Source organism: Callorhinchus milii, unplaced genomic scaffold (assembly GCF_018977255.1).
Source record: "Callorhinchus milii isolate IMCB2004 unplaced genomic scaffold, IMCB_Cmil_1.0 Scaffold8, whole genome shotgun sequence".
Lineage (NCBI taxonomy): Eukaryota > Metazoa > Chordata > Chondrichthyes > Chimaeriformes > Callorhinchidae > Callorhinchus > Callorhinchus milii.
The window spans coordinates 5,343,697-5,363,436 of record NW_024704749.1 but is presented as its reverse complement, the minus strand read 5'-3'; the positions used below and the strand labels follow the sequence as shown (position 1 = coordinate 5,363,436).

The 19,740-nt window shown below is 46.3% G+C and overlaps 1 protein-coding gene across 1 annotated transcript; it reads right to left on the bottom strand.

Annotated features, from left to right (window-relative positions):
- Nucleotides 1-142: 142 nt before the first annotated feature.
- Nucleotides 143-19,607, bottom strand: rfc5 (replication factor C (activator 1) 5). The gene is made up of 11 exons (XM_042337465.1): nt 19,524-19,607; nt 13,943-14,007; nt 11,759-11,895; nt 10,201-10,280; nt 9,956-10,029; nt 8,349-8,508; nt 7,580-7,661; nt 7,275-7,404; nt 7,048-7,125; nt 3,803-3,857; nt 143-381 (listed from the first exon to the last, which is right to left on the bottom strand). Exons 1-11 carry the CDS (start codon nt 19,562-19,564, stop codon nt 282-284), a joined length of 1,002 nt encoding a protein of 333 aa, XP_042193399.1. The 5' UTR covers nt 19,565-19,607; the 3' UTR covers nt 143-281.
- Between the last annotated feature and the right edge of the window lie 133 nt (nt 19,608-19,740).

Sequence of the window (19,740 nt, the reverse complement as noted above, 5' to 3'; positions counted from 1 at the left end):
GTTTTTCCCCTCGTTTTAAAACTGCATTAAGCAAAACCTCCGGTGCCTCAGGTCACCGTAAGGGGCCTTCGGTTTGGTTTTTGTTCGGATGAGGCAAGTTCCAAAGTTCTTGAGACAAAAGAATAATTTTTTTTAAGAAAAAAACAACCAATAGAAAATTTTATTTGAAGCAAAGCTCTCACAACCGGAATCGACTTGCTCTAATTGGAATGGGTTAAAATTAAGCAGCACATGATTGGGAAGTTACCGCGTTCAAAGGGAGGAGGAAAAAAAAAAGCGAGTTATTCGACTTCAGCGACAACCATGTCACGGGCGACTTGAAATGCGGCGATCAGTGAGCCGAGCTGGATTTTCTCACTCGTGCCAGCAGCCAGCCTGTACCTACGGAAGCAGGAAAAAGTCACTCAGTCACACCCCCAGCTCCAAACATAATGTCATCATCCTTCCGTTTGATATAGACGTCTCATTGCGCCGTTGAGACGTCCCAAAGCGCTTCACAGAATATATTGTAAAGTCAACTGACTGTATTTTGTGGGTGAAACTCATCCAGAAATAACTTGCCTGTCAGACACACGTTAAGTGAACATGATAAACAGAGGCCACACATTAAAGCCAAACATTGCTGGTCATTTGTTCACTGCGCATCTCTTTTCCCCTCTGCTCGTGGTACTCTTCAAGGTTTAGCTGTGCTTTTAGTGAAGATATAAGGGCAGCACATTACAACACTAAAATCTTTGTTTCGGCTGGTGTTGGGTCAGTGCTGGAGCGGCAGGAGTTTGGAGCGTGCAGGAGGTTCAGAGAGAGAGAGAGTGGCAGGACCACTGATGATTGCAATCAGTCTGCCAAATGCACAGTTGTTTCTGCACTTAGAAGGGGAGCTATAAATCTACACAAGCTGAGCATGGTAAACTTCTCACCTTAGCAAAATGCAGACGCCAACGTAAGCTCACGGAGCGGGCATGTGCGTGTGCTGCTTTAATACGACTGCAAGATCTGAGCGAGGGCAGGTGCTTTAATAATAATAATAATCCTTGCATTTGATATAACGCTTTTCACATCTTCTAGATGTCTCAAAGCGCTTCGCAGAATATGCCGTAAAGTGAATTGACCGTATATTTGCGGGCGAAACGCGGCAGCCAATTGCGCACAGCAGTGTCCCAAAAACAGCCTTGGATTGAAAATGACCAATTTATTGTTGTTTTGTTTTGGAGGGATTATTTTTAGGCGTGTGGAGTAAGGAAACTTGGTTTCGCCCTGCCTGGGATTGAACCCAGGTGTCTTGCTTGCAAGGCGAGTGCTCTAACCACTGAGCTACAGGACTCTGGGATGTCTAACCAACACGGTGGGTAAACAGGGGTAAGCCAGGGCAATACACGCTAGGCTCCAGTCAGTACACTTTACAGTAAATCTCAGTAAAGTGCTTTGAGATGTCCTCCTGATGTGAAAGGCACTATTGCCAAATATGGGAAGGGTCATTATATATCAAAAAGCTGATTGTTGACCAGGTATCCTACAGATGCATTTAACACTTTGGAGTCGCTTTCTGGGGATAATAATCCTTTCCAAAAAAAAACTCAATCGACGACTGTTTATGGGACACTGCTGTGCGCAATTGGCTGCTGAGTTTCGCCCACCAAATATACAGACAATCCACTTTACAGTATATTCTGTGAAGCACTTTGCGACGTCTCAACGACGTGATAAGATGCTGTATCAAATGCAAGGATTATTATTATTGTAGTTTTCTGCGATCTATACTACTCAGTAATCAGGAATGCTTCACTAGGCAGTGTGTGGTATTAAAGCACTTAACATTTACGGAGGCAGCTCTCCTCTGGGCTGTTTGTTTTACATTTAACACGCTGTCCGACCATTTCAGAGGGAGGAATGTTTGAAGAGATGGCACAGGTGGTAATTCCACCTTTGGGGTTTTCCGTGACAATTAACAGTCCCAATTTAACCACAGAAACCGCCTGTTCAAAGCAGGTCAATTGTAAATTGTGTTGAAAAAGTTTCCTAAAATTTCAGTGCTGAGTTAGTTTCAGTTAAAGGTTGTGGATGAGAATTTCAACAACGCAGCAGGGATAATCCAGGACTTGCCTACTAAATAATGCTAATAATACTAGTCATTATATTTGATTCAGGGTCTTATCACGTCGTTGAGAAGTCTCAAAGTGCTTCACAGAATATACCGTAAAGTGGATTGACTGTATTTTGTGAACAAAAGTACTTACTCAAGTAGGTACATGATAAAAAGTGACCAGAAAACAAGGTCTTCCACTTGGGGCTACTTTTTATTTCCTTTTGGGGTGAGATGGGGTATTGTAACAGGTTACCATAGTGGAAGCGACTTGATAGCAGCCTCGCATGTTACGTGTGGGACAAGTGACAAAAACAATTGCAGCAGGGTAATTTTAAGAGTCAAATCTCTCAATCTCTGACCTTTAAAATCTGCAGATTTAGAACCGCTACATAACGCTCACATTTCCTTCAGGTGGTGAATTTTGATCAATATTATTCAGGGGTTTTTCCCCCCCCAACACCTTTACCCTTTTTTGGGGGGAGGGGGGGTGCAGTTAGATGTCTGACACATGCGGAAACCCATCACCGAGTATCCGAACCCAAGATGAGAATTCCATGCATCCCACCTACACGTGGAAATCTCAGCGATAAGATTGTTGGAATGGAGTGCGCTCTCTCTCTGGAGCGACGCCCCCTGCTTACCTAATTCTGGAAAGTATTAAGCGCAGGTTGGCAAGAGCCAAGGCTTGGGGGGATCCCAGAGTGTGCGTTGGGGTAACTGCTGGAGTCTAACCAGCTAAAACCACATAGACAGTAAGGGGCAATGGACTATATGGCCAGTGAAGGAGCACCACATTTGACATGATCCTGGTCCTATCTTAAGTCAAGGTCATTAAATAGCAATCTAGTCGTGGGTAAATGCTATTCTCTTCCACCTGCCCCAGCTACCGCTTCAATAGGTGTTAAGTATTATGCAAGCGACACCTTTTATTATTACGTTGTGGTGCAGTGAGGAGGGAGAGAGGGGAGAAATCGAGAGGATGGATTGCTGGAACCATTTGATCTTTTTCGTCTAATAATACATCAGCTCATTAACTTCCAGCCTGCAGTCGCACCCCTAAAATCTCGGTGAAATTCACAGTAGTGGCTGATGCGCTTAAAACATTTCCGTTGCATTTCACAGTATTTCTGTCCCGTTACTTACCTCCTCCCTTTAGCACCACATTATTCCCGTGCGATGTACCCTCTTTACTCCAAAGGCATTGCACATAACGCTCAAAGGAGTTCCGACCCACATGACAACAGCACATGCTTTTAAAACATTCTTAGGTGACAGATTCTCTCTCTCTCTCTTACACACACACTCAGGTGCCAGATATACACACACATTCTCAGGTGTTAACTGCCAGCCTGCAGACACATGACCCAAATCTCGTTGAAACTTACAGCTGTTGTTGATGCACTTCAAATTTTAAAACGCGTCAACAAAGTGCATCAAAATGAAAAAAAAAATGGTCGTTCACTTCACGGCTGTTTGTGGGACGTCGCTGCGTGCAAACTGGCTGCTGCGCTTCACCCACAAAACGCACGTCCAGAATCACTATATAGTACGTCCCGTGAACCGCTTTGAGACGTCGCAGCGACATGATAAGGTGCTGTATGAAATGCAAGGATTATAATAGATCCATACAGAAACTCGCATGCTCGGGTGACAGATACACACACACAGTAATGCACAAGACTATTAAATCAGCACTTTTAAATATTAAGTCACACTTACTCGATATCTGCCATCTTGATCAATAAATGGATGCGAACTGTAGGCGGGAAATCAACTGGTGGGGGAAAACAGAATGTACATTTTTATAACCGAATACCACACTTATTACAATGATGACTAGATCGTAGTGCAGTCAGTCACCAGGCTTGTGTGTTGCACTGATATCAATACCAGATAGAGACCGTTGCGGTTTCCATAACATCACGGTGGTGCCTTGTGGTTTCCCTGAGCGTTTGAGCTAAAGCAGTTGCTGTAAACTTTGTGTCGCTACTCATCTAATGCGACGCACTTGAAATACATTACTTCCAAACTGCTCTCACTTTCTACTACCACCACCACCAATGACAGATGTGGCAAATTAACGGGCTGGCGAATCTTATATACGATCTAAGAAAACACTCTCTTGTGACTAATTCATATAGTGATGAATACCAAATTATATTCAAAAAGAAGTTTGTCTCCCCACCCCACCATTGATATCCTGGCCAACAATCCTCCAGATAAAACTGGTTGTTCCACATCATGGCAGGATTCTATTCTATAAACTTCCACTGTTAATTTCTACAACCAGAACTATTTTGTCTTCGCCAAGAGGTCATATCGTTCATATCTGCAGCTTTCCGCACAGCCCAAAAGCAACAAGTAAGTAATGTACTGGAAAATGAGTTTGTTACTGAAATGTCCCCTCCTTTTAAAGAGAGCATTTCTACACTTTGAAGATCAATCACTCATAACGTGCTTGCTATTTTCACCGGTGAGAGGAATGAATCAATCACTATAGAGGACACGGATCTAAGATTGTCACATGAGGAAAGGGAAGCTTAGGTGAAATGTTCTGACACAGAGAATTGCCCTGCCATGTAAGCTGGTAAAGGAACAGTCCATTGTGGGTTTCAAGCGGGAAGCAGATACGTACGTATATGAAGACAGAGCCTGATGGAACATGGGGATAGGGCAGGGCAGTGAGATTGAATGTACGCCTTGCTTTGAGAGCCGGCGCAGACTCGATAGGCCGAATGGCAACCTTCTGCGCTATGAATTTCTGTGACTCTAGACTAGTTTAAGAAAATATATTTTTACGCTCAGTGCTCGGATAACTTTCCAAAAGAACGAGGACACTTTTCTCTTTCCTGTGACATGGTCTAAACATAAATGTCTGAGGTGGATAGATTTTTTTTTAGGTCAGGGATACGGGGCAAGGGCAGGTAATTGGATTTGAGGTACAGATCAGCCATGACCTTATAGAATGGCGGAACAGGCTCGAGGGGCTGATTGGCCTCCTCCTGTTTCTATGTGAATGTGGAAAGCGGCTGCAATCGGGGAAAATATCAATACGTAGCAAACAGAAGCAAAATACCTGCAGCGGTCTGCAGAGTTGATGTAAAAGTCTGTTGTTCACAGAGAATAGATTCAAGAGTAGGTAGACGGATCGGGGGGGGGCGGGGAGAATATTCCTAAGAGAAACTGGGACGTGGGACATGGCAAAGCTGCAATTTCCACAGGATACTCTCAAACACCATCGATTGCACATCATTGCAAAAAAACCTGATGATTGATTGCGTTCAAATCGCTCACAACAATGCCGGTTTGCGAGTCAGAGAGAGAGAGAGAGAGAGAGAGGGAGAGAGCGCCTACATTTTAATGACTTGCTGGGTCAACCCCCGTCAGGTCCCAGGCTCGGGAAGCCACGAAGCAGCGCCTCCTACAAGGCAACACCGCGTTGTTATGGAAACCGCGAACGGTCTCCAGGGAGACGAGAGCGAGAAACCATCCAGCATCGCCAGGCAGATGGTGTCAGTTTCAGGCCCTGGACTCTGCTGAGCATTTGAATGCACGTACGTACAGCTGTTAACAAAGCTATCAACCGCACTGTGTGCTGAAGGCCCCCTTGAGGTTTCCACCCAAACATCTCTTCGCTGATCTGCAGCAAAGTGAAATGCCCGCCTCGCGCAACGGTCACAACAACTTGTGTTGGCGTCGCGCCCTTCGTGCGGGGCAGCCTCTCGGGGCAGAGTGGCGGAGCCCGACCCCCGAGCTGGGGGTGGAGAGGAGGTGGCTGTGAGCACGGTCGAAGAGGAAGGTCTTCGGCCGTGATCTAAAAGAGGGGAAGGGTGGGGGAAAAAGTGGTGGGGGTTGAGGGGGAGATCAGCTCTATTCACTGACCTATTAAAAAATAATAATCCTTGTATTTGAGAACAGGGCCAAAAATGTCACAGGCAATTGCTTTCAAGGTGTAGTGATGTATAATTTCGCCCATAAACTATACAATTAATTTGCTTTGCAGTATATTCTGTAAAGCGCTTTGAGATGTTGTCGACCTGATAAGGTGCTGTATCATACGCACAAATTATTATATTATCATTTCTACGTAAAGGTGGAAGCCTTTATTGGAAGCCAATTTTACAGACAGGAAGTCCCACATGAAGCGAACGACTAATTTTATCTGAGAGATTGTTCTTCTTCAGTTTTGGATTAGTGCCAAGGGACCTTTCATGCAACAGGCAGACGGTATAAACGTCTCGTTTCCAAAGCTGCGGAGCAATTTTCACAGGCCTGTGTCTCTGCCGCAATTTGAGTTCTTAGATAAAAGCAAATCAAGCCATTTCGCCCACAAAATACACAGTCAAATCACTTTAAAATATATGCTGTGAAGCGCTTTGTGACATCTTAACGTGATAATCAAATGCAAGGATTACTATTATTACAATACAAAATTTGTATAACGCCTTTCACGTCGGGAGGAAGTCCTAAGGCACAATTATTATTATTACGTTGAACAGACAGCAACTTGATGGTGTTACCCGGAATCTACACCGCTAAGACTTTGTACAAAGATGTGAAAAAAGTCAAAAAGTCAAAGATTCAATCTGAATATCACACTGCTCGTGGTTCTTGGCTTTAAAATTATGGAATCAAGTTAATAGCTTTCCAGAGCACACTTTTTTGAGAAAAGAAAAATCTTCTATTGAAATCGAGACCAAAACAACACGTAGTGCTCCAGATGTAATCTCAGCGAGGCTACGTACAATTTTAATATGTCACTGCAAGATTTTTTTTTGAGGAAACAGACAGACAAACTTTGTGTTGAAAATATTCCTCTCACTTATCCATATTGGCTTTAAATATTTCCTGCTGATCGCTCTTGAAATGTGTCGCAGTAAGAAAAAAAATGACAGAGCGAGTCTTCACATTTTCGCGCTAATGCAAATACCCTGTGAAGGATAAATCCACTTAGACCCACTTACCTCTGTGTACAAAAGTGTGAATCTCAGTCAGAATGTCGTGCAGTGCTAATCCCTTTAATGTCTTTAACTCCATGATATCTGGACAGAAAGTTAAGGGCACTTTGAAAACCCTGAAAGGTTCATTACACAAGGTTTTGCTCGACCCAGGAATCGAACCCGGGTCCTCTCGCTTGCGAGCCGGGCGTGCTAACCACTACCCTACAGGACTCTTCAATTCCAAAGGATACTCTTGTACGCGGTGGTGAAATCCTTGTTTAGCATCCAGTCAAGGATATTCGCGATGTCTGATTTCAGTGGGTGCCCAGTACACCTGTACACTGTATCCTCCGTCACTCTGTCGTACGCCATGTTTGTGCTCTGTTACGATTTCAGAAATCGAGGTTAGTTTCAGTGACGGCAAAAAAGGAAGAGTTGCGAATATCGATTCCCGTGGATAGTAACAACAGCAGCAACAACAACAAAATGACATGTGTATAGCGCCTTTCACGCCGGGAGGACGTCCCAAGGCGCTGGACAACTCAGCTCAGCTGACCTGCAAAATGTTCAAAGATCGACGCATGTCCCCGTTGGAAAGGGTCACAATCGCTTTCAGTCCATCCGGAGTGATGTCCACACTACAAATGACAGGGCACGCCATCACTCATCACTCTTTGCATCGAGGTAAACAGCCGTCAACACACACACACACACTCTCTCTCTCTGAACCAGAAAACTCTGGGAGCTATTCTCAGCCGTTCCCCAAGCTTCAAAATAAGATCCAACTGAACGCTGTCTGAAACTTCAGCTCTTTGCATAACTTTTTTTTGTGATACCTATTTTGCTGTGTATTACTTGACAGCAGTGAGCAATGTACAAGGTTTTAGTTTTCCTGTGTAAACTTGATCCTCAATAATAAGTGAAATATCAATTTAGGGTAGGCTTCATTACACTACTCGTTAAAAGGTCCACAGATAATATCCACCACTATCCCTCCTGCAACAACCACTACCCTTCGCACACTACTATTATAAAATGCTCCAGGCATTTTAGTGCTCAACTCAATTGGTTGAAGAGTGGGGAAACAAATAAGGGAAGAGAATTTTCTTAACCCCCCCCCACCCCAACATTAACCTAACCACCATAGTTCAGACACAAACTCAGGTAAGACACCGAGTCTCACACCACAGTGTCAGACAAGAAGTTTACAATGACTCAATAACACACTGCACTAGGGAAATGATGACAACACAACTAGATTTTTATTGTCCATCCCCTACCCCCACCGAATCCTCTAATGTTTTAAATCTGTTTGAAAGACTCACTTTTCCTGTTGGATGACATACTCCAGCCTCGGAATCATCTGTTCGGGAGCCAGTGGTCCGAATCGGAACCTGGTGCATCGAGATTGCAGAGCCGGGATGATCTTTGACAGGTAGTTGCAAATCAGGCAAAACCTGGTGTTTTCTGTAAATTTCTCAATAACTGCAACAACAATAAACAGAGCATTATTTTCCGGGGGGGGGAGAGGAACAATAACCGCATGCGGTCAGGAGTGCGGACGTGCAGTCAGCGTTTACGCTAAACCATAAGAACATAAGAATTAGGAGCAGGCCAATCGGCCCTTTGAGCCTGCCCCGCCATTTGATAAGATCATGGCTGGTCTTCAGACCTAACTCTAACTGCCTGCCCTATCCCCATATCCCCTAACCCCTCTATTTTTAAAAAATCTATCAGTCAAACCAGCCTACCTCTTTTTTTCTCCGCGATCGCAGGTGCATTTAAACGTTCCTGAAAGAAATATTATTTTCGACGTCTTCTAAAAACCGACTGTCGTTTTAAAATTCGACAGAATAAATATGGCACTCAATGATCACAGCTTTTTTGAAGAGTCAATTTTCACATGATTAAATGCAAATGCGGCGGTGATGAAGGTTGATCGGAAAAAAAAACACAGCCCGTTAAACAGTCGTATTATGCACATTTTCAATGTGCTATTTGTGTACCCCATGAAGGAGTACACTGTTTAATTGAAAGAGGCTAGGATCCATTCCAAGAATGCACTACTTGCAAAGAACGTATTCCGTAGAGAGGGAGCACAGCACACTGGTGTCACAGGGAAGGCAGTAAGAAACTACATCCAATCCAATTCAGCAGGAGCGCATCCGATAATAATAAAATTAATAACCCTCACATTTGATATAGTGCCTTATTACGTCGTTGAGTGTACAGTATGCAGAATATACTGTAAAGTGAATTGACTGTATATCTTTGTGGGAAAAACACAGCAGCCAATTGCGCACAGCATTGCCCCACAAACAGTCAACGGGAGAAACAAGCAAACCTGGTTAGCTCAAAAAATGGGATCTAGTATTTTTCCACCCTGTTGGTCAGGGAGTGGCATGAGCCGGGGTGAGGGCCGAGGCGGGAAAGGGGTCAATGAAAATAAGAATAAAACAAAAAACAAATCTTTGACTAGCCCTTGAATAGGGAAAGAATTACACAGCACTTTACAGCACACACCAGAAAAAAGCCATTCTGCTCAGCCATGCTGGTGTTTATACTCCATACGATCCTCCTAAACCCCTCTCTGAACACAATAGAGGAGTCTATTACACGCAGGTCTGTAAGCTTAGTCGGTTCAGAAGCAGTGACTGTGCAGTTGCACACGACTATATCGTGAGTGTTATGAACTCGCTGCTTTTGTAAGTTCACCCTGAGGTTGCTGAAGCAATACAAAGTTAAAAAGCCTCTGATTTCTATTGAGTAGCTCTTTATCTGCCAACTACTGGCTCCTTGAGAGAAGTGCCAAACCTACGTCAGAGCAACAATAGTGTTTGACCACATATGCAAATTAAACGAACGAAAAAAAAAAGAAGTGGGAACAGTTTAACCTTTAAACAGTAAGTATCATGACATGCAAACTCCTTACCCCGTCTGAGGGCATTCTGAGCATCTTGAGTCATTGCGTCTGCCTCATCCAGGATAACAAGCTTACAACCTTTCCTGGAAAAGAACAACAATCATTGGTTTAACAATACGTCACGTTAAGGTGATTTCATGCAAATACAGGAATACAGAGTATAGCTGCTGTGCTCCCGGCTTAGGCCACAGTTCAGGCCGATTTGAAACCCTGCACATTCCGCAATGAGTAAAACCAAATAAAATGGTACTTACTTGAAAATTGTTCTTGTGCTTGCAAAACTCAGAACCGGTCCACGCACTGTGTTAATGCCTCGGTCATCAGATGCATTCAGCTGCACGGAAAGTTATCACTGTAAGACCTCGGTTCACAAATAGCTCGACTCTGACATTCTAAGTTAGTCCATTATTATATACTGTAATAAGCAGTGTTTATTTATAGTTCCTCGGACGTCCTGCCGATGTGAAAGGCACAATATAAATATGATTTGATGTTGTTGTTGTTATTTCAACAAACATAATGGTGGCAGGATACCGTACAGTAGAACCCACCGTGTAACGTGCTTTGTTATAACCGTGGGTTCGCTTGAGGTGTGGAGCCGAGCACTGAGTTATGTTTAGTTGATTGCGCCCTGTAATAAGGGTGGTTGGAGATGTGTGGACCCCAACTACAGGGTTCTACTGTATTAATACTGTACACTAATATTTGGATCCATCTTCCTTTCCCAAATGAGATGTCATTATGACCAATCTGTATTTTTACTCTCGCAATTTTATACCCGAAGTAAAGGGCAAAGCTGCACAGTTCTACTGAAGAGAAATCTACAGATGTGTCATCCATCTACACACTAAAGCTTTAGCTACTACACATACTGTAAACCTCACACAAGACGTATCAGTTGGGACCATACATTTGATATGACTCATGCAAAGTATGAATTATGTGAAACTTATTAATAAGAAGAAATTCAACAAGCCTTGGGCAGATGCACTACTTAGGCGATTATACGATTTATACAGATCAGACTTACTATACAAATAAGCCATGTTATGGACAGCACCTATTTCAGCTAAATCTGTTGCTATCAGATTGTTTTTTTGTGGATTAAGCAACAAAGCCCACTCATTTAACTGTCTCCTGTATTAATAATAATATTTGCATTTGATTTAACGCCTTGTCATGTCACCGAGACATCTCAAAGTGCTTCACATGATATACTGTAAACTGAATTATGTGTATATTTTGTGGGGGGGCGAAAGGAGTTATATAGATCCTAACCCTAATCAATGTTAATCAATGGCTTCTTGGCTTACACCAGCTTGTTGGGAATGTTACTATCTGGGCAATGCATGTAGCAGGTCATTTTGGCAGGGATGTTATTTTCAAGATCTTTCTCTTCTGCGACTAAAGGGAAGCCTATGAGAGAGCAGAACGAAAGGACAGTTTGGTTTTGTGAAAGATTGCTAAAATTAAGTGGGATAACTTCCTCTGGTTTTCAGCTGAAAATAACCATTGACGAAGGAACATGAAATGTGCAGAAAACTGAAACAAACCTTGGATTGGTGGACAAGAGTAGAAACAGTTTGAACAGTTCAAGAGATGATTAAAAATTGATGCACAAAGCCTCAAAATATCAGCAATCCTGGACAAATAGTCATCTTATTGACGTAAAAAGATCACGTCTAACAATTCATAAAAAGGTAAGTTTACAACCTGGTATCCCTCAACCTAAGTTGACCCTCAAACGTTAACCCTTTGACTGCTGGATACATTCAGTTTCTCAGGTATCATGAAAGCAAATCCAGTTGTTACCTCGAGAACCATGGAGTTGAACTCTTTGTCCTTATACAGTTGTTTGGCACAAGCCAATATAGTAGATGTCTTGCCAGTCCCTGGGGGTCCATAGAACAGCAGATGAGGGAGCCGGTCTTCACTGATAAACCGCTGAACTGAAATTCAAGGATGCTTTTTAAGTCTTTGTTCCTTTCGCTTTCCCAATACACTTTTGGGACTTTTACAATACAATCTTACATTTATTTATACAGTGCCTTTCCGGAGGACGTCCCAAGGCACTTAAATAGTTTTTTACCTGGAGGAGCACTCGAGGAACAACATTAAAGTGTTATTACCCTTGACAGCAAAGGGATTTTACTGGTAACTTTATAAAATAAAGAAGTGTCTGATGTCAAACGCTTTAAATGCATGTCTGACTGAGTCTGACTACACAAATGTCTTGCGTCTACCAATGCATTCAGAGAAAAAATATTGTCTGTCGTTCACTTCAATCCAGAATGGTAAGCTTTATTCTCTCCTCTTATCCTCAAGGCCCTTGACATTCTTCACCTGTTAGGTTCCAAAGGCAATAGGCAAACCTTGTCCAAAGTGTCCATACGCGGGGTTGAGCATGAGCCTTGGCAGATTATTTGACACCAGGCCAGATCCTGCCTCACTTGTTCACCCAACAAGGATGGCTGGATGAACGGGAATGAGAAAACCTTGGCTATTTTTTCTCCAATACACACAAGCAATGCAGATATGCCACCTGAAAACTGAAATGTCTATGATTCTATGGACTAATTCTGTGCTTCTATGGACCAGTTGGTAGCTCTTTCAAAGACCCTCCTTCTGTACTGTAAAATTCTATGATTCTTGGGCTGAAGACTTCTCACTTCAGTGAAAGGTGGTCAGAGTCAGATGTAGGGCCCTATATCTAATTCTAAAATTCTAACCACCTTTCGTTGAAGTGAGAACTCAATAAAAGGTCAGTAGTAGCACAGATATATACCATTTGCTAGCGTCAGATGTATCACTAGACGATGGTCAGACTCTATATTGAATCACACTTCAGTTACAGTTATAATCAGAAGTCTATTTAACTTCCAGGCCAGCCAGAGGGCAACTTGTAGCATAAATACTTGGTTGAATAAAATGAGTCATCATTAGTTATTATTTAAAATCTTCTTACCCCCTAACTCCTTTCCATTACACACACAAGATGAAAAGGTAAATTCCATGTGTTAAGGGTCTGTAGGAGTGAACATACTTGTTTATTCCTAGCCAGCCAGCTGCTAATTTCATTAGCTTCTTGATTTAAGGGATAAAGAAAGTCTTTGACCTTCAATGTACTTTACAGCAATATTACTTCTCTGTATAGTTTCTCTGCTGAAATAGTTATTTCCCCATTACCATTCCTCTGAGAAAAGCAATAATCTAGGATTCTATTAAGCTTTCTTCTCAGCTTTTCTCACCTTCAAAAATTACCCACATTAATCCCTAAATCTGAATGTATAGCTTTGCTTTTCTGCATTAAATTTCATAAGCCATCTCTCTGCCCAATCTACTAGTCTGTGTCCTATTCCAGTTGGTTACAATCATCTTCAATGTCAGTTACATTCCCTAATTTCCTATATATTCCCAAGAATTGCTGGATAATCAGGAATGAGAACTTTGACAAATGTTTCTGCTCCTCCTACAGTGATCACCAAACGAGCAACACCTTTGTATTATCGGATAACGTGGAAATTGTACCCCTTTTCCAGAATTCAGATTATTTATTTCCGTATAGAGAGAGAAAGCGAGAAAGAAATGCAGTAACCCTAACACAGAACTTTGGGAACACCACTACTAACAGCTCTCCATTTCAAATCACCTGCTCCAATTTTCAGTTTCCTATCCTTTAGCCTACTTTTTTTCTATCCATGCTGCTCCCTTTCCATTAGTAAGGACTCTATATAATTGCAAGTTGTTCTTCCCTGTTAAACACTCTTGAGACGCTGCCCTTCGTGAAGGGTGCTGTATAAATGCAAGCTGATTCTGCTAATGTACTATGCACCTTAATTTTTTTTAAACAAACCTTTTACGTAGCACTTATCAAAGTCAAAAGCCTCCTGAAAATAGCCAAGTTTCTATTTTAAATCTTGGGACAATCACCTCTCGCGACAAAAGCTCGTGAAAAGCAGACCAAAAAAAAACATGTACACTGTAACGGCAACTTACTTGTGCTAAGAATGTCTTGATGGGAAATCAGATCATTCAGGGTTTCAGGCCGGTACTTTTCCACCCTGAAAACACACAGATAGCATTTTTCATTTTATTTTTGTTTTTAGTAAAATCAGTTCCCAAACTTATATGGTTCTAAACTACCAGGATGGGAAATGAAGATCCGTGATTTCAGACGCCTACAACATCTGTTAACCAGCACTTTTATTTGAATAACGGAATTTCTATTTTTATAGAAAAAAATAACAATCCACGCTTGAAAGTACTGTAATTGCAAAGCAGTAATCTTACAGTTTTGTGATTCCAATCACACCTCAAAAGTGCAATAGTGAAAATCAAGGCGTTTAGAACTGGAACCTTATCCTGTGATTAGACAAAGGCCCTGCGAAACCTTACGGCAAATGTCCTTATTCCACACAGCTCTGTTAACCTAGCAATGAGTAGGAACCTGGTTGTTAGTCGATTGACGGATTATTTTCTGGGGGGTAATAATCTCTTCAAAAAAAATAGTAAGAATAATTTGGTCGCTCAATCCACGGCTGTTTGTGGGACACTATGGCGCGCAATTGCTTGCCGCGTTTCGCCCACAAAATATACAGTCAATTTACAATATATTCTGTGAAGCGTGTCGAGAAGTCTCGAAGACATGATAAGGCGCTATATCAAATGCAAGGATTATTTATTAATATAAATTTGCTCCCTGATTATTGGTCATTATTGGATAAACTGTATCCTGCACTGTTTTCTTGTTTGGTTTCTGCCAGTGCAAGAGCCAGCTGCTTGTATGCTACGCATTCTTGATTCACAAGAACATTCTTACTAACAGACTAACAATCACAAGGATATCATTGCACGCTTATCTGCTGCCAATTAACAGAAAATTCTGCATCGACTCTATTATGCATATGGTACGGTATTTTATCACCATTCTAATAACCAGATATAAATTGTGCTTGAATATTAGCAAGCGCCCCATTACCAATTAAGCAACCACACAGAAGACCTAGATTTGACAAAATGGCAGTCGCTTCAGCGTATTCTAGATACCAAACTGACCACTTGTTCTCCTCGCTCTTTCCCCTTGCCTTCTTCAAGACCCATCTCAAAACACTCCTCTTCGATCACCTCCCTTCCCCTCCAGCCCTCCACCCTCCTCAACCCCCAGCTCGGGTCCGAAACACTGATTGTCCAGTGCCTTGGGATGTCCTTCCGACGTGAACGGCGCTATAAAAATGCAATTTTCCTGTTGTTGAAGGTGGAAACCGACAGGTAATTGCTAAACACTTGTCAGATGCGTGACCTTCCTCCTTCGGGGCTGGGTGAGGGGAGGAGGAGGAGAGGGAGAATGATGAGGGAGTGAACGGTAAACAATATGAGGCAATTGTTGATTTGCTGCTAAAACTTCGATTCTGTATACCAAGTGATCTCCCCAACCCACTGCTACTCTCCTGTTCCATGACAAACTAACGTACAGAGAACACAACTGATAGGATGCACAAATGCTCTGCTGAAAAGTAGCCCAACAACTCTGAACCTCATTTGAGTTCAGATGCTCAGAAGTCATAGGGAAGGGCCTTCTTTGTCCAAACCAATCTTGTGATTCTCATCAGGCAGCTTGAAAGGTTAAAATATGAAGCTCTGCGCTCTCAATAGTTACCAGTAACACTGTCGACAAACATATTGTCTTGAGAAACAAAGATGCACAACACCTGCTGTTCAAATCCCTTGCTTTCATTTCCACAACATCAATATTTATATTATGTTGTAATGTGGAAGTTAGAATTATAAAAGGCATTAAAAAGAAGTCAGATTGCAATGAAACCTGATCTTTATTGTGGCAGAACGTCCCATAATATCATGGCATCAATAAAAGTGTAACCTTTAACCGTCTGTTACAACAAACCTTGCACTTATCCAGCACTTCTTTTTTACATTGATTAACGCCTCAAGCACTTATCAGAGATAAAGTGGGAGTCCAAATTCCCACTCTATCTCTGTATGTTGGGTGGGGGTTTGACTGAAGGCGCATTCAAAGATGTAGGTTTTCAAAAGGGTTTAGTATGAAGAAAGAGAGAGAGAGAGGGAACAAGATAGAGGGATTTGAGGAAAGAGTTTGAAAGCCTGATAACAGCGCTCGAAAGCTCAGCCAACGGTGGCGACGGTGTGTGTACATCGTAATGTAACACCATGTTATTCACAGAAGTGAGTTACATCACACAAACGTTTACTTTGTGTACCTGTATTTCAGCAGGTGGAGGGAAACTGCTGTATCAAACATACCGCACAAACACTTCAAAAACAGCATAATAAGCAGATTTAATATTCAGCAGCACAGTTGGTTTTTCCCCAAACAGACTGGATCCGCTTCGCAACCAAGAAACTCTCGCCAAGTGCCCCACAAGCCTAAGTGTTAGTCTAACCTTCATCTTCGACCGTGCTTACGACCACCTCCCCGCGCTTCCCCGCCCCAACCACCCTCAGCTCGGAGTCAGGCTCCGCCACTGTTAAGCGCTCTGAGGCACTACTCTGCGAGGATGACACTGTATATAAGTGCAAGTTGTGGTGGTGGTTGTAGTTGGAGCAGGTGACGATGCAGCAGATTGCAGGTCATGGGCAAGACTCTTAAGGGTCAGCCCCAGGCACAGGGCACCCCCTCCAGCTCTTACACCCCCCCATCCCCAACACTTATCCCCCCCCAGCTCTTACACCCCCCCCCATCCCCAGCTCTTACACCCCCCCATCCCCAACACTTACTCCCCCACCCCCAGCTCTTACACCATTCCCCATCCCCAACACTTACCCCCCCCAGTTCTTACACACCCCATCCCCAACACTTACCTCCCCAGCTTACACACTCCCCATCCCCAGCTCTTACACCCCCCCTTCCCCAACACTTATACCCCCCCACCGCCAGCTCTTACAACCCCCCCATCCCCAACACTTACCTCCCCAGCTTACACCCCCCCCACCCCCAGCTCTTACACCTCAACTTCCCCAACACTTACACCCCCCCATCCCCAACACTTACACCCCCCCACCCCCAGCTCTTACACCTCAACTTCCCCAACACTTACACCCCCCATCCCCAACACTTACACCCCCCCACCCCCAGCTCTTACACCTCAACTTCCCCAACACTTACACCCCCCATCCCCAACACTTACACCCCCCCACCCCCAGCTCTTACACCCCCCCATCCCCAACACTTACACCCCCCATCCCCAACACTTACACCCCCCCACCCCCAGCTCTTACACCTCAACTTCCCCAACACTTACACCCCCCATCCCCAACACTTACACCCCCCACCCCCAGCTCTTACACCCCCCCATCCCCAACACTTACACCCCCCACCCCAGCTCTTACACCCCCCACCTCCAGCTCTTACGTCCCCCCCATCCCCAACACTGACACCCCCACCCCCAGCTCTTACACCCCCCCACCCACAGCTCTTACACCCCCCCCCACCCCCAGCTCTTACACCCCCCCACCCCCAGCTCTTACACCCCCCCCCAGCTCTTACCCCCACACACATAAACACTACTCTTTCTCTGCCCCCCCCCCCCGCCAAATCACACTAATCTTTCTCCCCCCCCCAAAAAAAACACACACACTCTCTCCCCCCACCCATCCCATACACACACAACTCTCTTACTCCCCCCCCCCACAAATAACAACCCGGACCCCATCACCACCTCCTCCAGGAGCCGCCCTCCTGTCCCCGGGTGCGCTCCGTACCCGAGCCCGGGGCTCCTGCTGCCCAAGGCCTCCCCAGCTCACACAGCTTGGGGTGGGGGTGGGGGGGGAGCAGCCTCGGGAGGCCCTTGGCCCCCGCTTCACTCACTTGTTGGAAGAAAGTGTGTGCGTGTGTGTGTACGGGGGAGGGGGGGTATGTGGGGGGGGTTGTGTGTGTGTGTGGGGGGGGGGTTGTGTGGGGGGGCTCTGTGTGGAGGGGAGGTGTGTGTGGGGGGGCTCTGTGTGGGGGGGGGAGGTGTGTGTGGGGGGGCTCTGTGTGGGGGGGGGGAGGTGTGTGTGGGGGGGCTCTGTGTGGGGGGGGAGGTGTGTGTGGGGGGGCTCTGTGTGGGGGGAGGTGTGTGTGGGGGGGCTCTGTGTGGGGGGGTGTATGTGGGGGGCTCTGTGTGTGTGGGGGGGGGCTCTGTGTGTGGGGGGGGCTCTGTATGTGGGGGGGCTCTGTGTGTGGGGGGGCTCTGTGTGTGGGGGGGCTCTGTGTGTGGGGGGTGTGAATGGGGGGGCTGTTTGTGGGGGGGGCTCTGTGTATGTGGGGGGGGCTCTGTGTGTGGGGGGGCTCTGTGTGTGGGGGAGGCTCTGTGTGTGTGGGGGAGCTCTGTGTGTGGGGGGGGCTCTGTGTGTGGGGGGGGCTCTGTGTGTGGGGGGGGGCTCTGTGTGTGGGGGGGGCTCTGTGTGTGGGGAGGCTCTGTGTGTGTGGGGGAGCTCTGTGTGTGGGGGGGACTCTGTGTGTGGGGGGGGCTCTGTGTGTGGGGGGGGGGCTCTGTATGTGGGGGGGGCTCTGTGTGTGGGGGGGCTCTGTGTGTGTGTGTGGGGGTGTGTGAATGGGGGGGCTCTGTTTGTGGGGGGGCTCTGTGTGTGGGGGGCTCTGTGTGTGGGGGGGGCTCTGTGTGTGGGGGCAGTGTGTGTGTGGGGGGCTCTGTGTGTGTGGGGGGGCTCTGTGTGTGGGGGGGGGCTCTGTGTGTGGGGGGGGCTCTGTGTGTGTGGGGGCTCTGTGTGTGTGGGGGGCTCTGTGTGTGGGGGGGCTCTGTGTGTGGGGGGCTGTGTGTGTGGGGGGGCTCTGTGTGTGGGGGGGCTCTGTGTGTGGGGGCTGTGTGTGTGGGGGCTCTGTGTGTGGGGGGGCTCTGTGTGTGTGGGGGGCTCTGTGTGTGGGGGGGGGGCTCTGTGTGTGGGGAGGCTCTGTGTGTGGGGGAGGCTCTGTGTGTGTGGGGGAGCTCTGTGTGTGGGGGGGGCTCTGTGTGTGGGGGGGGCTCTGTGTGTGGGGGGGGCTCTGTGTGTGGGGGGGGGCTCTGTGTGTGGGGGGGCTCTGTGTGTGGGGGGGGCTCTGTGTGTGGGGGGGGCTCTGTGTGGGGGGGTGTATGTGGGGGGCTCTGTGTGTGGGGGAGGCTCTGTGTGTGTGGGGGAGCTCTGTGTGTGGGGGGGGTGAGGGGGGGCTCTGTATGTGGGGGGGGCTCTGTGTGTGGGGGGGGGCTCTGTGTATGTGGGGGGGGGGGTGAGGGGGGGCTCTGTATGTGGGGGGGGGCTCTGTATGTGTGGGGGGGGCTCTGTGTGTGGGGGGGGGCTCTGTGTGTGGGGGGGGCTCTGTGTGTGTGGGGGGGGCAGTGTGTGTGGGGGGCTCTGTGTGTGGGGGGGGCTCTGTGTGTGTGGGGGGCAGTGTGTGTGGGGGGCTCTGTGTGTGGGGGGGGCTCTGTGTGTGGGGGGCTCTGTGTGTGTGGGGGCTCTGTGTGTGGGGGGGCTCTGTATGTGTGGGGGGGGGCTCTGTGTGGGGGGGCTCTGTGTGTGGGGGGGGCTCTGTATGTGTGTGGGGGGGTAACCTGACCCCCTGCCTTACCAGGGCAGGTTCCTGCTCCTCACTTCCCTCCCGGTCGCCATGGTGACCCCCACAGCGGCTTTGGCGCCAAATTACCAGCGTGGGCCTGAGATCTCGCGATACTTCCTCTCACCCCCTCCCCCCCATACACATGGATTATACATTGTGGGGGGGCGGGAATCGTGGGGGGTGTGTGTGGGGGGGGTGTTGTGTGGGGGGGGGGTTGTGTGGGGGGGGT